The 25,986-nt window shown below is 35.4% G+C and overlaps 2 protein-coding genes and 2 non-coding genes across 12 annotated transcripts; 2 read left to right on the forward strand and 2 right to left on the reverse strand.

The window, feature by feature from the left end:
• Positions 1 to 1,149: 1,149 nt before the first annotated feature.
• On the reverse strand, positions 1,150 to 1,257 carry LOC114820280 (U6 spliceosomal RNA). Its single transcript, XR_003767772.1, has one exon. It is a non-coding gene; the product is annotated as a U6 spliceosomal RNA (small nuclear RNA).
• Positions 1,258 to 5,622: 4,365 nt separating this feature from the next.
• Positions 5,623 to 10,686, forward strand: LOC103423263 (polygalacturonase-like). Of its 6 annotated transcripts, none has more exons than XM_008361330.4 (9): positions 5,623 to 5,989; positions 7,091 to 7,216; positions 7,318 to 7,485; positions 7,798 to 7,818; positions 9,409 to 9,616; positions 9,692 to 9,773; positions 9,887 to 9,995; positions 10,089 to 10,205; positions 10,300 to 10,686. In XM_008361330.4, the coding sequence occupies exons 1-9, from the start codon at positions 5,666 to 5,668 to the stop codon at positions 10,552 to 10,554; spliced, it is 1,410 nt and encodes a 469-aa protein (XP_008359552.2). In that variant the 5' UTR covers positions 5,623 to 5,665; the 3' UTR covers positions 10,555 to 10,686. The 6 variants fall into 6 exon arrangements, with proteins under 6 accessions (XP_008359552.2, XP_028946400.1, XP_028946401.1 ...); XM_029090568.2 differs by having other exon boundaries at positions 5,635 to 5,989; positions 9,692 to 9,766; positions 9,940 to 9,995; XM_029090567.2 differs by lacking the exon at positions 7,798 to 7,818 and having other exon boundaries at positions 5,626 to 5,989.
• An 8,197-nt stretch (positions 10,687 to 18,883) lies between these two features.
• LOC114820279 (U6 spliceosomal RNA) lies at positions 18,884 to 18,986 on the reverse strand. The gene has a single exon (XR_003767771.1). It is a non-coding gene; the product is annotated as a U6 spliceosomal RNA (small nuclear RNA).
• A 2,605-nt stretch (positions 18,987 to 21,591) lies between these two features.
• Positions 21,592 to 25,939, forward strand: LOC103449773 (polygalacturonase-like). 4 transcript variants are annotated; one of them, XM_029090571.1, is made up of 9 exons: positions 21,592 to 21,939; positions 22,344 to 22,469; positions 22,571 to 22,738; positions 23,051 to 23,071; positions 24,662 to 24,869; positions 24,945 to 25,026; positions 25,140 to 25,248; positions 25,342 to 25,458; positions 25,553 to 25,939. In XM_029090571.1, the coding sequence occupies exons 1-9, from the start codon at positions 21,616 to 21,618 to the stop codon at positions 25,805 to 25,807; spliced, it is 1,410 nt and encodes a 469-aa protein (XP_028946404.1). In that variant the 5' UTR covers positions 21,592 to 21,615; the 3' UTR covers positions 25,808 to 25,939. The 4 variants fall into 4 exon arrangements, with proteins under 4 accessions (XP_028946404.1, XP_028946406.1, XP_070665801.1 ...); XM_029090573.1 differs by having other exon boundaries at positions 24,945 to 25,019; positions 25,193 to 25,248; XM_070809700.1 differs by lacking the exon at positions 24,945 to 25,026 and having other exon boundaries at positions 25,193 to 25,248.
• The last annotated feature ends 47 nt before the right edge of the window (positions 25,940 to 25,986 follow it).

Here is a 25,986-nt window from a genome sequence, read left to right on the forward strand (position 1 = left end):
TACTCCGTGGACGTAGCCGATCTGGGTGAACCACATACATCTTGTGTTTGCTTCCTTGTCCTTATTCATTTACGTACTTATCTTCACTAGTGATCGAAGCAACCAAGCGAAGGTCACAAACCTGACACTTTCTGTTGTACCAAAGTCCTCGCTGATTTTGTGCATCAACAAAATCAAAGATTATTTAATTAAATCAAGAATTATTTGATGAAGTCAAATCAGGAACCAAGCTCAAATCAAGTCTTGGTTCTTTCATTAATTAATCAAGTCCAAAATTAAGACCAAGTCGAGACTAAATCAATACTTGGAGAGCCCAAATACGAGGCTCACAAAGAAAGACCCTCAAAAACACATCCTCAAACCCAGACGCTCAAACTTCCAAACTCTCAAACAATCAATAAGCTCTCTACATTCTTCACCACACCCGTGAAGAACCATCAAGCACAACTACATGTGCCGGAGATCAAGTCACTTCGACCCTCGGATCAGCAACCCTAAATATACACTTTGCAACCCCAGGGATCGCATAAGAATATTCAAACTTTGCAATAGAGATTGTAACCCTAAATCTTCACATTAATCTAGGCGAATCATATGGGGACTTTGGGAATTTGTTGCGTGTGTTAGTATGCGCTGGGATCTCTCATATACATAGGGGCATGGGCTCTATAGTCCCGTCCATAAAGAAATCCTAAAGCCCACTTATAAAGCCTTGATCCTCCCATCAACATTAGGGTTTATCCCTTTGAACTCCTTTAGCCTCTAGTAATCTAATCCAACACTAACTATTAAATCACCCTACTTTAACTCAATGCAACCACTAAACCTTAGCTTATTACTCATAATCCCACAATGACTACGAGGCCGTATCATTCAAAAAGAATGTCGGAGTAACACTTCAACAGAGGCTACACATACCAAAGAATAAAACATCCTTCAGAATTACAATCCCATGAGAAATACAACATAATTCCTCAACTACAAATGACTCACATCCAACCACCAATGGAAATAGCACTCGTGAAAATTTAACTTCACAAGCAAAAAAACTTCTCTATAAACACCACGAAAAAAAGACTTCACTACCTTTGTATGATAACACGTTAAGATTTGGCATTTTCCATAAATTTGGATATCTTTTTTTTTTCTAAAAATTTGGACCATTTCTCGATTTATGCGTGTCATCCTTGCACAAGGGCCATACTAATCTTCTCTGTATCGTTCCAATTTTATCGGATGTCCGACATAAATTTGGATATCTTGTTATCATATTATTTGAGATAATGTGCATCAAAATGTTGTGTCGTTGTTAACAGAAATACCTTTGTAGAGTACCTGCAGACATATATAGGTTGAAGGTCTTTGTCTACATTGAATCATTGATCTTTAATAATTATCATGTTATGTATACTTAATACTTGCTAACCTAATCAAAGTAGCCAACATGATGAGGGGTTTAGAATATTCTTATCCCACCATGATGATCAACTACGAATAATATACCACAACGTTTAACGTACACGACTCTCTCTCTGACATAATTCTCTGTAAAATTTGGATCCTTCATGTAAATTTTCTTTTTTAAATAGATGCTTATTATATCTCTAATGTTTTATATGGTTGGAATATGTCGTTTAATTTATGTGCTATTCGGTTAATTAATCATCACTACATGCTATTTTGCACGCAACAGATCTTGTATTGCAGAATCATGATATTATACATGAGATTTTCAGAAAGGGAAAACCCCACGCCTACATATACGAAGAACTATCTTATATAATATACTCATAAACTTGTCCAAACTGCCCTCACATTCCCCTGGCACTACACGATTTTATTAAGTCAGTAGCTTCCAACTGAAAGCACGTAATTTTCGAAAAGATTTATCGTAGTGTTTCAGTAGTACCGAAATTGTTTTAAAACGTCAGTACATCCCAAACGAAATATTTTCATGTTTGTGCGAAATGTCTATACTTTTAGGTAGACGTCCAATGAAATATCTTCATAGGTTTGGTAGTTATTATATACTGAAAATTTATCTTCTGGTTTAGAGTTTCACTAGTCGTATTGCATCATTAAAATTGATACAACCTGAAAAGAAAAAAAAAAGTTATACTTCATGTGGAGCCTCCAAACAGCCGATTTTATGTTTCATTCATCAAAATAAGCTTTTTTTTCTTTCTCTTTTCTTTATCAGTGTGAGTATTTGTGTCTTTAGGCTTGCTTTGTTGTACCATGTAGAGTGAGAGTATGAAGAAAAAGATTCTTGCAATCTCAGGTTGAACTTGAGAATAAATTCATAAAACTGAATTTTATCTAAAACATTTTATGTGCCTAAGTAGTCTTTTAATATTAAAGTGTATAAACTATTTAATATTAAAACTAGGTTTTATTGTTTGGCGGACAGTTTAGTTGCTCTGGAAATCGTATAATCTAAAAGCAAATGGAACATATTGATTTCAATTTTTCTTAGTGAAGTGCGACGTTTTTAAAATTGATTGTCACCGTTTATTCAAGTGTTATCTAGTCACTACGCACATCCTACTGCCGTAGTATAAAAATTACTCTAGCCATTGCATGCAGGTAATATAGCCTTAAGGCTGTTTTATGACAAAAAAATAAAGAGAATTGTTGTTGGCACTCTAAAAAATTTATTTTATATTCCAAACTTTTTATAATTAGAAAGAAAAATATATTTATAAGGAGTATAGAATAAGATTTATGAAGTGCTAATAACAGTTCCTAAAATAAAAATAAATATAAAGTTTAGAAGGGTACACGGGTCTGAGTCAGTAGTTGCAAGGTCGATGTACATAGGACTTGAGAGTAATATGTGTTAGCGTAATGTACATCTTTTGGGTTACCTTAATTTGAAAATGTTTGGGGTGCCATGATGACTACATCTTCTTTTTCTAAGATGTTTGAGGGTCCTAAATGACAGATAAGCTCCCTGTTGTGCTGAGTCTGCAAGACATCTATATATCTAAATACTTAATTAGGCAGATGAATTCTAACTAACACCATATATGAGAAATGTCAACCATGCATGCCCTTTCAAAGTTCAATGAATGTAATTTCGTACTACAGTTTAGTAATATTTTTCTTGATTTGCAAGTGAGAGATCTTTAAGTTTGAATCGTGTCATTTATTTAAGAATGTGCATACTAGTTTTCTGGGACATTTTTGTCATATGTACGTTCATGGTCGTTTCTTGATAATTTTTTATTACCTAAAAAAAAATATCCTCTAACTTACATCGCATATCAAGTGTCATGTTTGTTGTACAGAAAGAAAGATTTGATTATACAAAAATGCTACTCTTATATCATTTTTTGGTAGTTATAAAAGCACACCACAAAGTAGCACACAAATATCTTATTAATTTTCCTTATTAACACTAAGATTTGTCAATTGTAGCATATGAAATAAGGGTCTTTCCCGCAGAAGACTGTTTTATCTAACTACTTAAAATGTCACAAAAACTGGTTGTTGTCCCTACTGACCAGCCACCGAAAAATAATTATTAGACTGACTTACACTGATCTAAAGTCTATGAAATTTTATATACAAACACTAGACACACAGTACGACACCCATACAAATATTTGGAATTTTTGGAGTTGATTTGCTATTTAAATTAAATCGTACAAAAACAGTACAAAAACAGATTTTGAGTAGATCACAAGTTTAAGAAAAACGAGTTAGGAGAATTGCTATCCACCACCAAATAATCATGCAAACATGTTATGTTTCATTCAAATTCCTTTTATTTCCGGATGAAGATGCTCAAGTTGGCTCAATGTTAGAACACAACCTATTACTCTTTCTTACGTAGAATGTTAAGAGAATGGCGTTTTCAACTTAACTTAGTTCCTAGCATGCAATCTAGAATGGCGTGTTCATAGATTTAACAAGTAGAAATCATTAAGAATGAAAAGAGTTTGAGTCATCACAAGGCATGGTAAGTACTGGCGTTGTCTTACTTATCCTATAAATTGGTTCACATGTTAATCGCAATTAACAAGTACTACTCTAGAACATATGTAGGTCCTCATTCAACAAGGGCAGACATACACATATTCATAGCATTTGAATCCTAGATATACTTACTAAGTATGCATCCATAGAAAACATATAAAGAATTCATCACTGACATAAGTAGTAAACCAATTTTCATCCATTCATAAAAGCAATTCACGAAATGTCATAACAAACTTCAATCATATTCGGGGCTTCAAAACAGCCCCTAACTACTAAAAATTTAGTTATACATAATTCTCAAATTAAACCAAAAGTAAAACATGGGTTTGAGAAGATAAAACCAAGATAAATTGAGTGAAGCCTCTTCTTCTTTCCTTCCTTCTTTCCTTCCTTATTTTCTTTCTTCTTTCCTCCCTTCTTTTCTTTCTTTTGCTGTGTGTTCTTGTTCTCCTTTCTACCTTGCCTCTTGTTGATGTCATATATGATTCTTTTTCTTTGCCGCAAAGCCACAAAAACCAAGTGGAATACCAGCTAATTCCATATTCTCCACCCATTTGTGTTCATGATTGCCGTTGGCATTTTTTTTAAAGGAAAAGTTCCACTTTTTCCTTTGTTTTCTGTTGCATTCGTTGGCTGCCAACTAATTCCACTTAATCCTCTTTTCTAGATGTGCATTTCCACTTGCTCCAAAAGCAAATGAGTGCAATCATAACCCCATTTGCTGCTGAGTGTTGATGACAAAGCAAAACACAAAACAAGTGCATTTTATTAGCCAAATCTGCTTAGCCTTTTCTGAACCTTTCAGTGTTACAATGCCCATAACTTCATCTAGAAAAATGATATTAACAATCCGTGAATTGCTCCAGAAAATAGACATCTGTAGCTTTCCAAGCATGTAAGGCTCATTCTTTCATTCATTCTGAGTTGTTCGCAACTTGCTTCCAAAGTCAGCTAATCTGCATAGGCAGTTTTGACGAATTTGTTACTTAATATCCCACTTGTGCTACTTTTCTTTTCTTTGCTTGACAAATCACACAAAACAAAAAAACAAAGTAAATAGCTCAAAACTATAAGGAACTAACTAAGAAAAGACAAGTGAATTTGATGTAAAATATATATAAATATGAGCTTATCATTTTTCATATCACATTTATATCATATCTCTAATAGAGATAGGTCTCGCATGTGTTAGTAAGCTCTACTTCTTTTTTTTAGTTGATAATGGACCCTACTTCTATTAAAAGGTAGTACAAATACAATATGAAAAATATAATAAGGGTAACAATACTCATAAACATATCATACATGGATTTACATGCATCTAGTAGCTATGTTTCCCGTTTCCTAGTACTGCCAAAGACAAAATTAGTATCAATAACTTGAGGGGCTTCCAAAAAGTGATGCATGCAACGCATCACCAATGAGATTTTTCAGTATAACCGTCACACGAGGTGATACACCATGTGTCCCTATATAAATGGTGGGTTATGTGTGTTAAAAGGTTAATAACTTAAAAATTAAAAATTTCCACCACTTGCATAAAAACATGTGGTGTACCATTTGTGTTCCTATCACAACTAAAAATTTCTCCAGCTTGTGTCTGTCTCTATAAATATTGGATTCTCATAATGGACATCTAATATATTGCATGCTCATATTATAAAATAGAATAAAACGTAGGATGGCTCTTCAGAAAAATGAACTCATCCTATTCTTTATCATCACCCTCCCCTCCTTTGTTTTATGTTATAGCAGTTTACATGAGAACCAACTCATCGACAAGTATGTTGACGAAGCATCTGAATTTGATTCCAAAGCGTATCCATCTTACTTCAACACGATCGACGATGGCAGTAACTTGTTCAAGGGCTTGATAAAGGAAAGTGCAGATGTCCTATGCTTAAAGAGCTTCGATAAAGTGGATAGCAGCACTTCATCTTCGGCTGAGACGGTCAGTGTTAATGATTTTGGAGCCGAGGGTGATGGAGAAACTGATGACACAAAGGTAAGTAATTACATAAAATAAATATTATGGTAGTAATAATAACAAGAAGGTAGCAAATAATAGAGTTAGTCTATAGTATCCTTTGGTTCATTGGTTTAACGATATTTTGTAATGCAATCACGTTTGCACATAACAACCTGCCTTGCAATGCAATAGGACGTTCACAACCTAAACATCAACCTTCTTACAGTGATAACAATTCCATTACGTGCTATTAACTATAAAATTATCATTACTATGTAACATTAGACTGCAAATATAACTTTCACGAACCTTACCTTTCTTGTAAGGGATGTGTTATCCACATACCTCTTTTTACTTCTCACACGTCATTTGCTAATTTCTGTTCATTGATCTTCTTCAATTTATCTGATCCGACAGCCAAAAATTAAAAAGGTGTGTAAGAAGTAAAAGGGGTGTGTGGATATCACACCCCTTCTTGTAATTCTTTGTTCCAAAAAAAAAAAAAATTATATTTAAGACTCCAATTAACATCATGTTATAACAATGTTAAACGTGAGTAAGGAGCCAAAAGTGAATAACCATGATAGGTAATACGATGTCTCTTATTAATCTACTAGCGTGTGAAATTTTTTTATTTTTGTTTTTAAATTGGATGAAGAGAAGAAGAGAGAATGTGGGAGTGGGGAGAGAACTTTAATTTTTATTTTTTAATTAGAGATATGTTAGAATCACATGTAGGTGAGATTCTTAAAAAAAGTAAAATTTTGGTTGTGTGAAATTACATTCTGCCTATATTTCATTTTTATGTTCAGTTTTAATTAGAGGGTTAAAATGGTAATTTCATAAGGTTTTGGTTGACAATGAGATTTTTTTTTTAACAAACGATATCTACATGAAGGGGAGGGAGGAGTTTAGCCTCACAATGAGCTAACAATAATGTGGTTCAAACTCGCCTTTGACGAGAATTGAACCTAAGACTTCTCACTCTCACTCACAAGTGAAAAAGAATACTACTAAACCGCAATATTAAATAGCGACAATGAGAGTTCTATTAATATGTAATTTATATTATAACTTTTCTTTATACCGTAGAATATCTCTAATAATTGGTCAATCTTTACATATGAGCTCTTCCAGGCTTTTGAGATGGCTTGGAAGGTAGCTTGTTCATCTAAGGAAGCTGTTATGGTGGCGCCTAAGAAGACGTATCGTATTAAACCAATCAGATTTTCAGGTCCTTGCAAATCTCAACTTACAGTGCAGGTGAGTTATATAAATTATGTACTGTACGTTGTAGACTGGCGTTCGAAGCTTAAGATTTATGTTTAGGTTTATTTGAACAAATTAAAATTTGGAGATTTCAGATTCTGGGAACGTTAATAGCTTCTGATGATCGATCTGACTTCAGCAAAGACGGTAGACACTGGCTTATCTTTGACAGTGTTTCCAATTTGGTGGTTGAAGGTGGTGGGGCCATCAATGGCAATGGGAAAAATTGGTGGCAAAATTCATGCAAAACCGATAAATCGAAGGTACTTTATTAATTACCAACACAACAAAATCATATATATCCTAATTCTGTTTATAATTAGATACTTGTACTTGGAAAGGGATCATCTCCGGATCATTTCCACCAAGTCCATCAAATCAAACAATCCGAACTTTTGAAATTTGATCCAACGGCTACAAACAGGAGCCCACTTTAAAAGTTATAATAACTTTAATCGTTAGATCAAATTTCAAGAGTCCGAATTATTTGATTTGGTTGACTTGGTAGAAGGGATCGGAGAGGATCCCTTGGTTAATTAATTGCTGACTATAAGTTTTTCAGTATTGATTTGCAGCCCTGCAAGGACGCACCAACGGTATATAACTTCATGTCCTTGATAAACACATACAACAAATGTCGCTTTACCGCAGTGGTGGAAAGCGATCATGCTTATACACTCTGGTGCGGGTTCAATCCCCACCCACCTCCCTCCCCCTTAACAACTAACAATTTAACTTTTACTGTTATTGTTTATTTAAAAAAAAAACACTTATATATATGCTTATAAAACAGAAAATTAATTTGTTACATGCGGTCTTCAGTCTTGATCAACAATATTGCGTAATTAAAGCAAAAATGCAAATTTTAAATATCATGTATTATTGTTAATTTGGGCCAGTTAACCTAGATGTTCTCTTTTGAAGACACGTTTGGGAGTATTTTTGCAAGAAATTTTTATGCTAATTGGTGCTAAACAGTATTTTGTAATGGTTAACTTGAGTTCGGATTCCCTTCAATAAACAAGGAAAAGGACACACATATGATGAAATTCTTTTCAATTATCAGATGTTAACTAAAAAAACATTCATAGTATTGCAAGCATGGAAGAGTCACGAATGGACTAAAATGATCTATGGCCCATCCTGCTTTTTTTTTCTTACTATTCTAATAGATGTTGCTGCATATCAGTCTAATACCCTTAAAATTCAAGTGTGTTCTTAATATAAACTCTTTTCTGGAGTCCTCACTTTTCTCTCCATCTCTCTTATTGCGGTGCATTAATCTTCACTTCCCCTCCTTATTCTATCAACTTTTCTTTAGCTTTAACTTATATTTCAAAAAATTCTTGCTTACTCTTTACCTCATATTCGGGTTTCTAGGCTTATACAATGTTTTTAGTTCTCTTTCTTGAATTTAGGGTCTTTAAATTTTTATGCAAATACTCCAATCTCTCATGTTTTGGGTTCAAATTACATATGTATGTAAGAGGCCCTCACATGAAATCCTAACTCCCTCACTAACTACGAGAATTATATATAAGTGATTCTGAATGGAAATTTATATGCATGTGTAGTAAACACAAAAATTAGCGGGAAGAAAATTGCAGCCATTTTTTGTTTGTTTTTGCAGTTTCTTTTAAAAGGGATTTCTGTTGTTGGAAAGAAAGGACATATTCAAGGTTTCAATTATCATACCACATTCATTCAGCACATTATTAATCACCTCTCTACATGGACCTATCTGTATTAGAACTGAGCATCAAAGTGGTCCAATAGCAGTATTGTATAGAACGTTAACACTTTGTAGTATATATAATACAAATTGTACAGAAAAAATATAGTTCAAATTAAAGTAATCATAATTATTTTTCCTAAAATAAGATAGAGGGAGTAATTTATGCCCACTCTTTTTCGTTTTTTACACGTCTCTTCGTAATTCTGATACTTGATTCTCTTTTGATTTGCTCAATTTAAAAGTCACAAAAAGCAAAAAGTTAAAAAAGCATGTAAAAATTACTTCCTAAGATAGAATTGGAGCCGCTTTTAGACTAAAAAATGGGGTATTTGCATGGGTACGTTTTCTACATATATATGATAGCAATTTTTCTTTTCTATGTTTCTGAATGAGTTTTACTCGTGTATTTTGGAGTTTCTGAATGAGTTTTACTCGTGTATTTTGGCTGCAGACACTCACCTTCTATAAGAGCAAGAATTTGATGGTGAGGAACCTCACAATTCAAGATGGACAACAAATTCATGTGTCTTTCCAGAAATGCATGAATGTTGAAGTTTCCAATCTCTCAATAACTGCACCACCAAAAAGCCCCAACACCGACGGAATTCATGTTACAGATACTCAAAACATATTGATCACAAGCTGTGTTATAGCCACAGGTACTTAATAGAAACATCCAAGTGTCCTATAATATTAACTCATGATGTATAATTTAGCTGTGTTTAATTAATTAGGTGATGATTGTCTTTCTATTGTAAATGGATCCAAAACGGTGCAAGCTTCGAACATAACCTGCGGATCAGGCCATGGTATCAGGTTTAATTTTGTAATATTTATTATTGGGATTTGTTTTAATCGATTCTCGATTGATAGTTTGATAACATAATATGCCGGTCTGACTGACAAAAGGGTTTTCACAATGACCTCAGTATTGGAAGCTTGGGATCTGGAAACTCAAAAGCGTATGTTTCGCATATTGCAGTGAATGGAGCAAAACTTTATGGAACTACAAATGGAATTCGGATCAAAACGTGGCAGGTAGAGTTTCAAAGTACTTCAATTAATTAGATGTGCTTACTGAGCTTTGAGTACAAAGTACATACAAAAACCAGCAAGGTGATATATATGCAGGGAGGATCAGGAAGTGCAAGCAACATCAGATTTCAGAACATTGAAATGCATAATGTTACCAACCCCATACTTATAGACCAATATTACTGTGACAGAAAGATACCGTGCAAAGAACAGGTAATTTATAGAAATACCACGAGACCAAACCAACTTCTATCGCTTAATTTCTTGATCGAAAATGACGTATCTATTGGTTCAATATTAATCACAGAGATCAGCAGTTGAAGTCAAAAATGTGGTGTACAAAAACATCAAAGGAACAAGTGCTTCAGATGTTGCTATAAAATTCGATTGCAGCAAGAGCTTCCCTTGTCTGGGGATTATATTGCAAGATATTAACCTCCAACACGAAGGAAGGAAAACAGCTAAAGCTCTGTGCAACAATGTTAATGTGACTAGCATAGGGGTTGTTTGCCCGCTTTGTCCTAAATTAGAAGGGCAATATGAGATTTGCCAATGTCTATGAACACAGCTGTGTTGAGCTGGCTTAATATGTGTTGTTATTGTCCTGCATTTCATTATATGTATCAAAAGTTGGACCGTATTAGTATAATAATTAACATGCATTATCATAATGCATGGATCCATTTATTTGATACATACGTCGACTAAACCTGTTGGAGGAGTATCACGCAAGGATTAATTTAGATCTTCTTAGATTATGCTTTGATTAATTAGTTTCTTATTGTAACTATGTTATGACCTCCAAGGCATACACTTGTGAAAATAGTGGAAACTTATCATTCTTATAAGGTTCAACATGGCCAAAGAAATTCAAAATTCAAAATTCAAACCATGAGAAAACGCCACATGGAAAGTCTTCAAACTTCCACACAAACTAGGGAGTTTTCAAATTTCAAACTTGCAGCACCCCCTCTCCCCCTAAAAAAAAAATTATTTATGGAGTTCAACCATAATTCTCAAAAGCTTCACACACTCTTGATCAAGACAGTGTGAAGCAAAACTAATTTATGGTGCCAACAAGAGGTTCATCAATGGAGGGCAACCATAATTCTCAAAAGCTTCACACACTCTTGATCAAGACAGTATGAAGCAAAACCAATTTATGGTGCCAACAAAAGCTTCATCAATAGAGGGCAACTACAATTCTCAAAAGCTTCACACACTCTTGATCAAGACAGTGTGAAGCAAAACCAATTTATGGTGCCTACAAGAGCTTCATCAATGGAGGGCAACCACAATTCTCAAAAGCTTCACACATTCTTGATCAAGACAGTGTGAAGCAAAACCAATTTATGGTTCCAACAAAAACTTCATCAATGGAAGGCAACTATAATTCTCAAAAGCTTCACACACTCTTGATCAAGATAGTGTGAAGCAAAACCAATTTATGGTGCCAACAAAAACTTCATCAATGGGGGGCAACTACAATTCTCAAAAACTTCACACACTCTTGATCAAGACAGTGTGAAGCAAAACCAATTTATGGTGCCAACAAAAGCTTCACCTACAAAAGCTTCAACTCCAAAGCTTTACCTACAAAAGCTTCAAGTCCAAAGCTTCACCTACAAATCTTCAACACAAAAACTTCACTTACAAAGTTTCAACATCAAAGCTTCACCTACAAAGCTTCAACTCCAAAGCTTCAACACAAAAGTTTCACCTACAAAGCTTCAACTCCAAAGCTTCACCTACAAAAGCTTTAACTCCAAAGCTTCACCTACAAAAGCTCCAAGTCCAAAGCTTCACCTACAAAGCTTCAATACAAAAGCTTCACCTATAAAGCTTCAACTCCAAAGCTTCAACTCCAAGGCTTCACCTACAAAAGCTTCACCTACAAAAGCTTCAACTCCAAAGCTTCACCTACAAAGCTTCAACCCAAAAGCTTCACCTACAAAAGCTTCACACACTCTTGATCAAGATAGTGTGAAGCAAAATCAATTCATGGTACCCAACAAAGCTTCAACACCAAAGCTTCACCAAAAAGCTTAAATATATATATATATTCGAAAATTTGAAAATTAAAAAAAAAAAGATCGAAAAAAAAATTTGCCTAGGTCTCTTCTTCTTTAGGCCTAACAACTTTCATAACAAATATATATGAAGTAGGAGTTTTGGGCTACCACTTAGAAAGGAAAATGGTGAAGTTTTGTTACTTTGGAAACTTGGCTACTAGCAAGACACCTCCTTCGTCAACTCCCACGACCGGAGACTTGGGGGACTCTTACCATATGCTATTGCACCTTGATACTCGGAAGTCTCACGACCAGTCAATGACTTGGATTTTTCAAGTCTCCAACCGAGAAGTTTTCCTCACTCGGGAAATTAAGGGAGCACTACCTCAACCTACATGCTTCACTCACAAAGCTTCAACATACAAGCTTCAACAAAAGAAAAAATTCAAAGAACTTAGTGAAGAAGGCTTTGGTGTATTTAACACAATACGTTGAAATGAAGCAAAGCTTATTTATTGACATATCTGATAAGTTACAAATATGTACATATACATGAATCAAAATAAACAAATAAGAGGGAGCCTTCACAAAGGTTGCTCAGGAGAAGTCTCAACAGTCGGTAGAGCCCCATAAAGAGAAGGCACCGGAAGATGATCATTCAGAGCCTCAGTACTGAACAGAACCCCAGAAAAATGAGGCATCAGAGGTTGATCATTTAGAGCTTCATTACGCGGTACAGCCCCAGAAGACGAAGGCAATAAATGCCTTTGGAACAAACCCACAAACCTCTAAGGATCAAGTAAAATCTGACCATCAGATTCCTGCATCTGGTCAAGCTTCCTCTTCATATTTGTAGCATAGTCATGTGCAAGCATGTGCAACTGTTTATTCTCATGCTTGAGCTCTCTAATCTCTTGTTTGAGACTTATCACTTCAGCTGCCAATGATTCAACTTGGCGGGTTCGAGCAAATAGGCGTTGGGCCATATTAGACACAGAACCTGCACACTGAACACTAAGAGCCAAAGAATCCTTAACAGCCAACTCATCAGACCGTTTGGAAAGTAGTCTATTATCTTTGGGAGTAAGAAGGTTCTTGGCCACCACTGCAGCGGTCATATCATTCTTCATCACAGAGTCTTCAACGGTAAGAGGACCAGTAGGGAATAAGAATGATGGGCGTCATATGTTGTCTTGAGGAGGTATGGCTGCCTCTTCACCAAAGTTCAAGTCAAAACGACGGTCGGATGGGCCAGACATTTTCAGAAATGATGAAGGAGAAATGAGGTCCAATAAATCTCTGAAGTACGAAAATAAAGGGAAATTTCCTACAAGCAATAACTCTTTGAATGTACTTCTTACACACAATTGGTGCCCCTATAAAAGAAAAGGCAGCAAGGCCGTTTGTTCAAAAATCGAAAATGCACCACTCTTCGGATTTCGAAAAGCAGATTTTCCAAAGTAAAATATGTCGACAATCCCCACACGTAACATCAGCTCATCAGGTACCACATATAACTTTGCCAAAAATCTTTGACAAAGTTTAGACACATAAATTTTGAAGGTCCAGCTACCTTACCATTACCCACAAGGGTAAAGGAATAGCACCACTGCTTGATAACTGGAAAGTCCCTATGTGTGTCAACCTCCGTGCTCCGTGGCAAGGCAGACTGGCAAAAATGCCCAACATTTACTCACATTGAGAAAATACTCCTAACAGGATTACTTTCTCAAAAATCGAAGAGGCACCACTCCTCGAATCTCGAGAGCCAGACTCCCACTAGGATTGTTTTCTCAAAAATCGAAGAGGCACCGCGATCTGAATCTCGAAAGCTAGACTCCCACCAGGATTGCTTTCTCAAAAATCAAAGAGGCACCACTATCCGAATCTCGAGAGCCAGACTCCACCCAGGATTACTTTCTCAAAAATCGAAGAGGCACCGCTATCCGAATCTCGAGAGCCAGACTCCTACCAAGATCACTTTCTCAAAAATCGAAGAGGCACCGCTCTCTAAATCTCAAGAGCCAGATCCCTAATATGATTGCTTGTTAAAAAATCAAAGAGGCAACGCTCTTCGAATCTCGAGAGCCAGATCCCCAACAGAATTACTTTTTCGAAAATCGAAGAGGCACCGCTCTCCAAACTTCGAGAGCCAGATTTCCTTGGATAAAATTTGTCTGCAATCTTCACACGCAACATCAGTTTTCCAGATACCACAAACCATTTTTTTCAAAGTGCTCTGACAAAGTTAAAACACATGAAGCTTGCAGCTCTCACTAAATTGCTATGACCAAGATGGGTAAAGGAATAGCATTGCTACTTGTTGGGGAAACTCCTATATATGTCTACCTCCACCCTCCACGGACAGGCAAACCTACAAAAATGCTCAACCATTCCTTATATCTGATAGGGCATTCCCAACGAAGCCTCTCGAAATACTCATCTTCCTTTCCCCCGATAATACCTCTGCAAACAAGCCACACCAGAGCAAGAGTATCTCAGGGTTAAAAGCAAGAGTATCTCATATCATGCTTTTCCCTGTCTTTTCCTTTGCCCTTGCTTTTACCTGCAAGAAAATGAGAAAGAAAGCAATTAGTTGGAACCTGAAATCAAATTTTCGATCTGGAACTAATTGCCCAGAACATTTGCCTGGTTGCTTACCTAGCATTGCTCTCGAGTACTCATCCTCAACTGTTGTCAAGGTCACGAATCATTTCGGTAAATACTTCATAACAGTTTATACGATATTGGCTCTTTACACTGAAATTGCCAAGCATGGATGAGTCGTTGAGAAGTAGTGCTCTGAAGGACCATTCAAATGCAAAGGTTGCGCACCACTTCTGTGATGCAAAAGATTGAAGCAGAAGGTTCAACGATGAGCTAGAACAGATCACTATAACACAACGCCCTCCCTGCAAAACCGCATAATCCAGACGGATGAGTCTAAGTCAAATCCAAGCTCATCATCCCTGCCCTATCCGAAGAGCTCAAGAAACTTCAACAACCTTTCACTAGCAACGTCGCCAAAGAGCAAAGCCTCGCCATACCACATCCACTACTTTGTCAACAACAAAAGTATCCCATATCATCAAGGTCGAACGAACTCTTAATTTGATGGACTTGTTTTGACCCTCAAATTCTTGAGTCAGCCTTATACTCTGGAAGAAACTAGAAAACCCTTCAGCCCAGTTCAAGAATAAGGTTGTGGAAAGTTACTTCTTCAAAAGAAAAAGTATCTCATATCATATCTTCTCCTTTTTCTTCTCTTTATCCTTCATGCTGCCTGTAAGATAGGGAGAATAAGAATAATCAGCCGAAACTCGAAATCAAACTTCTAATCTGAGACTGATTGCTTGGAGCTCTGATTTCTTACCTTGTCTGTCACCTCTTTCGGCAGATCTCCTAGCTCGGTGACTTGGGGGACTCCTACTACATGGTTTGTATCACGCTTGACCAAGCCTGAAACTACAAGTAAGCTTCAAGTGAAATTGATACATTACCTTGTGCATCTCCACCAATTAAAAATACCACTCTTAGATGGAGGAAGAGTACTTCCAGAGAAGATGCCACATCTACCTATGAGACAGATAAGGCAAGTGAAGACGATACCACACTTCGGTACTTAGAAGTTTCGTGATTACTCAGCGGCTTGGATCTTGCAAGTCCCCAACCGATGAGCTTCCCTCACTCGGGAACTTGGGGAGCATTGTTTGTACCATACTTGACCAATCCCGAAACTACCAAGCACCGGTCAATGTTATACCGTCAATAGCCCATAAGAGTTTCCCTCAAACCAGGAGGCCAATTACAGCACGACACGTGTCGACATCAAAAGCCAATCATAGCGCGACACATGTCAACATCGGAAGCCAATCACAACACAACACGTGTCAATGTCAGAACAAAACTAGAAACTCTCTTCTATAAAAGGAGAACATTCTCCCACAATATTTCCTAATGTCATTTATACTAAATCATTCACTAGTACTCACAAAAGGTGAGCTTGAACCTATGTGCTTGTGTAAACCCTTCACAATTAATGAGAACTCCTCTACTCCGTGGATGTAGCCAATCTGGGTGAACCACGTACATCTTGTGTTTGCTTCCTTGTCTCTATCCATTTACATACTTATCCACACTAGTGACCGGAGCAATCTAGCGAATGTCACAAACTTAACACTTTTTGTTGTACCAAAGTCCTCACTGATTTGTGCATCAACAGTCATCAAACATTTTTGGAGAATCGGTACAACTCATCCTTAACCATTTTTGCAAAATCGATTCAACTCGTCCTCAACCATTTTTGCATAATCAGTTCAACTAGTCATCAACTTAAACTTCTGCAGTTTGATTGGCTAAGAAGAGAAGGAAGATGGTCTAATAATCTTATCAAAATTTATATATGTTGAGTAATTGTTGGTACTTGTCTCTCTATATATAACTATTTCCACCAAATATGATGAGTTGTGGACATTAGTTGTTTCCCCATAGTTTTCTTTACAACATGAGGAAGACATTAGTTGACTATAATAAATACGAAAATAAATCAAAGAAACCAACCAGGGTTTGGAAGAATAAATTAAAACTAAAATCAAAGAAATAAATAAGGGAGCTTTATATATAGAGACAAAAACTTTCACTATATTTCAAGGAACTCGACTAGTTTTTAAACATGTCAAGGAGAGAAGAAAACATAAAAATAACTAAAGCACAACCCAAAACATGGAAACAATGTTTTAAAATACCAGTCATAACCCTAAGGCTATAGGGCTGTTAATATAACCCATCCTTCACAACTTCAACAAAATTAACGTGTTTTGAAACTATATGTAGATACAATTTGTATCTTTTATCACTAGAATAAGTTAAATCAATCCTCGACTATTTTCGTTGAATCATTTCAACCCGTCCTTGATCATTTTTGCAAAATCGATTCAACCCGTCCTCGACTGTTTTTGCAGAATCAATTCAATCCATCATCAACCATGTTTGTAGAATCAGTTAACCCGTCCTCGACTATTTTTTCAGAATTAGTTCAACCTGTCCTCGACCATTATTGGAGAATCAGCTCAATCCGTCCTCAACTATTTTTGCACAATCAGTTAACCTGTCCTTGACTATTTTTTCATAATCAATTCACCTATCTTCGACCATTTTTGCAAAATCAGTTCAACCCGTATTTCACCATTTTTGCATAATCAGTTTAATTGCGCCAACGTCTGGTACTTCAAGATGGACTCGGTCGAGAAGTTCGCTGTGCTTCAGTTTGGTGTTTGCCACTTTCGCTGGGAATCCTTTAAGGGCTTCTTGATTGCTCATTCATATGTGCCTCTTGATGTTCCTTTCTGGCTTTTTGTTTGTGATCTGTTTGGCTGCAAGAAAGTGAAGAAGAAATTAAAGTACAAAAATTTAAGAATTTACACTTACAACACGACCAAGACGTCAAATCAATGAAAAAAAGAAAGAAATTGAAACGAAATTGAACTGGATTTGAGAAGCTTCTCGTTGATTGCCAATCTTTCAAGCTCATCTCCAACTTCATCTTCGGCCTAATATTTCTTGAAGAGAGAAAGAAGTAACAGATGAAGAGAAAGAATTGTGAAAAGACTTTTAACACTATAAAGGGTATATCTGTAACTTACAATCTAGAGAAAAAAAAGCTAATGATGTCATCTTTTACATGTATTAACTTTTCTCTCACCTTGAAATGTTTAAAAAGTGTTGTCTCAATATAAAATTAAGTATTAAAAGTATATCTTATGTGTAATTTTTCCTTTAATTTAAATCGAAGAAATTAATTGATTTAAATTTAAAACAAATGAAGATACCAAATCGGGAAAGATTGGCCAAATCAAGGATGACCAAATTATGGATAAAAAGTGATTGATTGATTTATTTAAATAAAAGATTATTTAATTAAATCTAGAATTATTTGATGAAGTCAAATCAGGAACCAAGCTCAAATCAAGTCTTGGTTCTTTCATTAATAATCAAGTCCAAAATTAAGACCAAGTCAAGACTAAATTAATACTTGGAGAGCCCAAATACGAAGCTCACAAAGAAAGACCCTCAAAAACACATCCTCGGACCCCAGACGCTCAAACCCCCAAACTCTCAAACAATCAATAAGCTCTCTACATTCTTCACCACACCCGTGAAGAACCATCAAGCACAACTACATGTGCCGGAGATTAAGTCACTTCGACCCTCGGATCAGCAACCCTAAATAAACACTTTGCAACCCCAGGGATCGCATAAGAATATTCAAACTTTGCAACAGAGATTGTAACCCTAAATCTTTACATTAATCTAGGCGAATCATACGGGAACTTTGGGAATTTGTTGCGTGTGTTAGTATGCGCTGGGATCTCTCATATACATAGGGGCATGGGCTCTATGGTCCCGTCCATAAAGAAACCCTAAAGCCCACTTATAAAGCCTTGATCCTCCCATCGACATTAGGGTTTATCCCTTTGAAATCCTTTAGCCTCTAGTAATCTAATCCAACACTAACTATTAAATCACCCTGCTTTAACCCAATGCAATCCCTAAACCTTAGCTTATTACTCATAATCCCACCATGACTACGAGGCCGTATCATTAAAAAAGAATGTCGGAGTAACACTTCAACAGAGGCTACACATACCAAAGAATAAAACATCCTTCTCAATTACAATCCCATGAGAAATACAACATAATTCCTCAACTACAAATGACTCACATCCAACCACCAACGGAAATAGCACTCGTGAAGATTTAACTTCACAAGAAAAAAAAACTACTCTATAAACACCACGAAAAAAAAGACTTCACTATCTTCGTATGATAACACGTTAAGATTTGGCATTTTCCATAAATTTGGATTTTTTTTTTTTTTTTTTGAATTTGGACCATTTTTCGATTTATGCGTGTTATCCTTGCGCAGGGGCCATGCTAATCTTCTCTGTATCGTTCCAATTTTATCGGATGTCCCCGAAGGGACATAAATTTGGATATCTTGTTATCATATTATTTGAGATAATGTGCATCAAAATGTTGTGTCGTTGTTAACAGAAATACCTTTTAGCGTACCTGCAGACATATATAGGTTGAAGGTCTTTGTCTACATTGAATCATTGATCTTTAATAATTATCATGTTATGTATACTTAATACTTGCTAACCTAATCAAAGTAGCCAACATGATGAGGGGTTTAGAATATTCTTATCCCACCATGATGATCAACTACGAATAATATACCACAACGTTTAATGTACACGACTCTCTCTCTGACATAATTCTCTGTAAAATTTGGATCCTTCATGTAAATTTTCTTTTTTAAATAGATGTTTATTATATCTCTAATGTTTATATGGTTGGAATATGTCGTTTAATATATGTGCTATTCGATTAATTAATCATCACTACATGCTATTTTGCACGCAACAGATCTTGTATTGCAGAATCATGATATTATACATGAGATTTTCAGAAAGGGAAAACCCCACGCCTACATATACGAAGAACTATCTTATATAATATACTCATAAACTTGTCCAAACTGCCCTCACATTCCCCTGGCAGTACACGATTTTATTAAGTCAGTAGCTTCCAACTGAAAGCACGTAATTTTCGACAAGATTTATCTTAGTATTTCAGTAGTACCGAAATTGTTTTAAAACGTCAGTAGATCCCAAACGAAATATTTTCATGTTTGTGCGAAATGTCTATACTTTTAGGTAGACGTCCAATGAAATATCTTCATAGGTTTGGTAGTTATTATATACTGAAAATTTATCTTCTGGTTTAGATCAGTTTCACTAGTCGTATTGCATCATTAAAATTGATACAACATGAAAAGAAAAAAAGAAGTTATACTTCATGTGGAGCCTCCAAACAGCCGATTTTATGTTTCATTCATCAAAATAAGCTTTTTTTCTTTCTCTTTTCTTTATCAGTGTGAGTATTTGTGTCTTTAGGCTTGCTTTGTTGTACCATGTAGAGTAAGAGTATGAAGAAAAAGATTCTTGAAATCTCAGGTTGAACTTGAGAATAAATTCATAAAACTGAATTTTATCTAAAACATTTTATGTGCCTAAGTAGTCTTTTAATATTAAAGTGTATAAACTATTTAATATTAAAACTAGGTTTTATTGTTTGGCGGACAGTTTAGTTGCTCTGGAAATCGTATAATCTAAAAGCAAATGGAACATATTGATTTCAATTTTTCTTAGTGAAGTGCGACGTTTTTTAAATTGATTGTCACCGTTTATTCAAGTGTTATCTAGTCACTACGCACATCCTACTGCAGTAGTATAAAAATTACTCTAGCCATTGCATGCAGGTAATATAGCCTTAAGGTTGTTTTATGACAAAAAAATAAAGAAAATTGTTGTTGGTACTCTAAAAATTTTATTTTATATTCCAAACTTTCTATAATTAGAAAGAAAAATATATTTATAAGAAGTATAGAATAAGATTTATGAAATGCTAATAACAGTTCTCAAAATAAAAATAAATATAAAGTTTAGAAGGGTACACGGGTCTGAGTCAGTAGTTGCAAGGTCGATGTACATAGGACTTGAGAGTAATATGTGTTAGCGTAATGTACATCTTTTGGGGTATACCTTAATTTGAAAATGTTTGGGGTGCCATGATGACTACATCTTCTTTTTCTAAGATGTTTGAGGGTACTAAATGACAGATAAGCACCCTGTTGTGCTGAGTCTGCAAGACATCTATATATCTAAATACTTAATTAGGCAGATGAATTCTAACTAACACCATATATGAGAAATGTCAACCATGCATGCCCTTTCAAAGTTCAATAAATGTAATTTCGTACTGCAGTTTAGTGATATTTTTCTTGATTTGCAAGTGAGAGATCTTTAAGTTTGAATCGTGTCATTTCTAGTTTTCTGGGACATTTTTGTCCTATGTACATTCATGGTCGTTTCTTGATAATTTTTTATTACCTAAAAAAAAATCTCCTCTAACGTACATCGCATAGCAAGTGTCATGTTTGTTGTACAGAAAGAAAGAAAGAAAGATTTGATTAAATATACAAAAATGCTACTCTTATCACATTTGTCATATCACATTTATATCATATCTCTAATAGAGATAGGTCTCGCATGTGTTAGTAAGCTCTACTTCTTTTTTTTAGTTGATAATGGACCCTACTTCTATTAAAAGGTAGTACAAATACAATATGAAAAATATAATGAGGGTAACAATACTCATAAACATATCATACATGGATTTACATGCATCTAGTAGCTATGTTTCCCGTTTCCTAGTACTGCCAAAGACAAAAGTAGCATCAATAACTTGACGGGCTACCAAAAAGTGATGCATGCAACGCATCACCAGTGAGATTTTTCAGTATGACCGTCACACGAGGTGATACACCATGTGTCCCTATATAAATGGTGGGTTATGTGTGTTAAAAAGTTAATAACTTAAAAATTAAAATTTTCCACCACTTGCATAAAAACACGTGGTGTACCATTCGTGTTCCAGTCACAACTAAAAATTTCTCCAGCTTGTGTATGTCTCTATAAATATTGGATTCTCATAATGGACATCTAATATATTGCATGCTCATATTATAAAATAGAATAAAACGTAGGATGGCTCTTCAGAAAAATGAACTCATCCTATTCTTTATCATCACCCTCCCCTCCTTTGTTTTATGTTATAGCAGTTTACATGAGAACCAACTCATCGACAAGTATGTTGACGAAGCATCTGAATTTGATTCCAAAGCGTATCCATCTTACTTCAACACGATCGACGATGGCAGTAACTTGTTCAAGGGCTTGATAAAGGAAAGTGCAGATGTCCTATGCTTAAAGAGCTTCGATAAAGTGGATAGCAGCACTTCATCTTCGGCTGAGACGGTCAGTGTTAATGATTTTGGAGCTGAGGGTGATGGAGAAACTGATGACACAAAGGTAAGTAATTACATAAAATAAATATTATAGTAGTAATAATAACAAGAAGGTAGCAAATAATAGAGTTAGTCTATAGTATCCTTTGGTTCATTGGTTTAACGATATTTTGTAATGCAATCACGTTTGCACATAATAACCTGCCTTGCAATGCAATAGGACGTTCACAACCTAAACATTAACCTTCTCACAATGGACTAACAATAATGTGGTTCAAACTCGCATTTGACGAGAATCGAACCTAAGACTTCTCACCCTCACTCACAAGTGAAGAAGAATACTACTAGACCGCAGTATTAAGTAGTGACAATGAGAGTTCTATTAATATGTAATTTATATTATAACTTTTCTTTATACCGTAGAATTTCTCTAATAATTGGTCAATCTTTACATATGAGCTCTTCCAGGCTTTTGAGATGGCTTGGAAGGTAGCTTGTTCATCTAAGGAAGCTGTTATGGTGGCGCCTAAGAAGACGTATCGTATTAAACCAATCAGATTTTCAGGTCCTTGCAAATCTCAACTTACAGTGCAGGTGAGTTATATAAATTATGTACTGTACGTTGTAGACTGGCGTTCGAAGCTTAAGATTTATGTTTAGGTTTATTTGAACAAATTAAAATTTGGAGATTTCAGATTCTGGGAACGTTAATAGCTTCTGATGATCGATCTGACTTCAGCAAAGACGGTAGACACTGGCTTATCTTTGACAGTGTTTCCAATTTGGTGGTTGAAGGTGGTGGGGCCATCAATGGCAATGGGAAAAATTGGTGGCAAAATTCATGCAAAACCGATAAATCTAAGGTACTTTATTAATTACCAACACAACAAAATCATATATATCCTAATTCTGTTTATAATCAGATACTTGTACTTGGAAAGGGATCATCTCCAGATCCTTTCCACCAAGTCCACCAAATCAAACAATCCGAACTTTAAATATTTGATCCAACGGCTACAAACAGGGACCCACTTTAAAAGTTATAATAACTTTAGTCGTTAGATCAAATTTCAAGGGTCCGAATTATTTGATTTGGTTGACTTGGTAGAAGTGATCGGAGAGGATCCCTTGGTTAATTAATTGCTGACTATAAGTGTTTCAGTATTGATTTGCAGCCCTGCAAGGACGCACCAACGGTATATAACTTCATGTCCTTGATAAACACATACAGCAAATGGCGATTTACCGTAGTGGTGGAAAGCGATCATGCTTATACACTCTGGTGCGAGTTCAATCCCCACCGACCTCCCTCCCCCTTAACAACTAACAATTTAACTTTTACTATTATTGTTTATAAAAAATAAATAAAAATAACAAAAAAACAAAAAAAACACTTATATATATATATGCTTATAAAATAGAAAATTAATTTGTTACATGCGGTCTTCGGTCTTGATCAACAATATTGCGTAATTAAAGCAAAAATGCAAATTTTAAATATCATGTATTATTGTTTATTTGGGCCAGTTGCTTAGACTTAAACCTAGATGTTCTCTTTTGAAGACACGTTTGGGAGTATTTTTGCAAGAAATTTTTATGCTAATTGGTGCTAAACAGTATTTTGTAATGGTTAACTTGAGTTCGGATTCCCATCAATAAACAAGGAAAAGGACACACATATGATGAAATTCTTTTCAATTATCAGATGTTAACTAAAAAAACATTCATAGTATTGCAAGCATGGAAGAGTCACGAATGGACTAAAATGATCTCTGGCCCATCCTGCCTTTTTTTTCTTGCTATTCTAATAGATGTTGCTGCATATCAGTCTAATACCCTTAAAATTCAAGTGTGTTCTCAATATAAACTATTTTCCGGAGTCCTCACTTTTCTCTCCATCTCTCTTCTTGTGGTGCATTAATTTTCACTTCCCCTCCTTATTCTATCAACTTTTCTTTAGCTTTAACTTATATTTCAAAAAATTCTTGCTTACTCTTTACCTCATATTCGGGTTTTTAGGCTTATACAATGTTTTTAGTTCTGTTTCTTGAATTTAGGGTCTTTAAATTTTTATGCAAATACTCCAATCTCTCATGTTTTGAGTTCAAATTACATATGTATGTAAGAGGCCCTCACATGAAATCCTAACTCCCTCACTAACTACAAGAATTATATATAAGTGATTCTGAATGGAAATTTATATGCAAGTGTAGTAAACACAAAAATTAGCGGGGAAGAAAGTTGCAGCCATTTTTTGTCTGAAAGAAGGGACATATTCAAGGTTTCAATTATCATACCACATTCATTCAGCACATTATTAATCACTCTACATGGACCTATCTGTATTAGAACTGAGCATCATGGTGGTCCAATAGCAGTATTGTATAGAACGTTAACACTTTGTAGTATATATAATACAAATTGTACAGAAAAAATATAGTTCAAATTAAAGTAATCATAATTATTTTTCCTAAAATAAGATAGAGGGAGTAATTTATGCCCATTTTTTTTCGTTTTTTACACGTCTCTTCCTAATTCTGATACGTGATTCTCTTTTGATTTACTCAATTTAAAAGTCACAAAAAGCAAAAAGTTAAAAAAGCATGTAAAAATTACTTCCTAAGATAGAATTGGAGCCGCTTTTAGACTAAAAAATGGGGTATTTGCATGGGTACGTTTTCTACATGTATATGATAGCAATTTTTCTTTTCTACGTTTCTGAATGAATTTTACTCGTGTATTTTGGGAGTTTCTGAATGAGTTTTACTCGTGTATTTTGGCTGCAGGCACTCACCTTCTGTAAGAGCAAGAATTTGATGGTGAGGAACCTGACAATTCAAGATGGACAACAAATTCATGTGTCTTTCCAGAAATGCATGAATGTTGAAGTTTCCAATCTCTCAATAACTGCACCACCAAAAAGCCCCAACACCGACGGAATTCATGTTACAGATACTCAAAACATATTGATCACAAGCTGTGTTATAGCCACAGGTACTTAATAGAAACATCCAAGTGTCCTATAATATTAACTCATGATGTATAATTTAGCTGTGTTTAATTAATTAGGTGATGATTGTCTTTCTATTGTAAATGGATCCAAAACGGTGCAAGCTTCGAACATAACCTGCGGATCAGGCCATGGTATCAGGTTTAATTTTGTAATATTTATTATTGGGATTTATTTTAATCGAATCTCGATTGATAGTTTGAAAACATAATATGCCGGTCTGACTGACAAAAGGGTTTTCACAATGACCTCAGTATTGGAAGCCTGGGATCTGGAAACTCAAAAGCGTATGTTTCGGATATTACAGTGAATGGAGCAAAACTTTATGGAACTACAAATGGAATTCGAATCAAAACGTGGCAGGTAGAGTTTCAAAGTACTTCAATTAATTAGATGTGCTTACTGAGCTTTGAGTACAAAGTACATACAAAAACCAGCAAGGTGATATATATGCAGGGAGGGTCAGGAAGTGCAAGCAACATCAGATTTCAGAACATTGAAATGCATAATGTTACCAACCCCATACTTATAGACCAATATTACTGTGACAGAAAGATACCGTGCAAAGAACAGGTAATTTATAGAAATACCACGAGACCAAACCAACTTCTATCGCTTAATTTCTTGATCGAAAATGACGTATCTATTGGTTCAATATTAATCACAGAGATCAGCAGTTGAAGTCAAAAATGTGGTGTACAAAAACATCAAAGGAACAAGTGCTTCAGATGTTGCTATAAAATTCGATTGCAGCAAGAGCTTCCCTTGTCTGGGGATTATGTTGCAAGATATTAACCTCCAACACGAAGGAAGGAAAACAGCTAAAGCTCTGTGCAACAATGTTAATGTGACTAGCATAGGGGTTGTTTGCCCGCTTTGTCCTAAATTAGAAGGGCAATATGAGACTTGCCAATGTCTATGAACACAGCTGTGTTGAGCTGGCTTAATATGTGTTGTTATTGTCCTGCATTTCATTATATGTATCAAAAGTTGGACCGTATTAGTATAATAATTAACATGCATTATCATAATGCATGGATCCATTTATTTGATACATACGTCGACTAAACCTGTTGGAGGAGTATCGCGCAAGGATTAATT

Source organism: Malus domestica, chromosome 12 (genome assembly GCF_042453785.1).
Source record: "Malus domestica chromosome 12, GDT2T_hap1".
Classification (NCBI taxonomy): Eukaryota; Viridiplantae; Streptophyta; class Magnoliopsida; order Rosales; family Rosaceae; genus Malus; species Malus domestica.

Coding starts and splice junctions, on each gene's coding strand:
- LOC103423263 (XM_008361330.4), top strand. CDS start 5,666: ATGGCTCTTCAGAAAAATGAACTCATCCTATTCTTTATCATCACCCTC. Junction 7,486..7,797: donor GCAAAACCGATAAATCGAAG/GTACTTTATTAA, acceptor ATTGATTTGCAG/CCCTGCAAGGACGCACCAAC. Junction 10,206..10,299: donor AGATACCGTGCAAAGAACAG/GTAATTTATAGA, acceptor TATTAATCACAG/AGATCAGCAGTTGAAGTCAA.
- LOC103449773 (XM_029090571.1), top strand. CDS start 21,616: ATGGCTCTTCAGAAAAATGAACTCATCCTATTCTTTATCATCACCCTC. Junction 22,470..22,570: donor AATCTCAACTTACAGTGCAG/GTGAGTTATATA, acceptor TGGAGATTTCAG/ATTCTGGGAACGTTAATAGC. Junction 25,249..25,341: donor TTCGAATCAAAACGTGGCAG/GTAGAGTTTCAA, acceptor ATATATATGCAG/GGAGGGTCAGGAAGTGCAAG.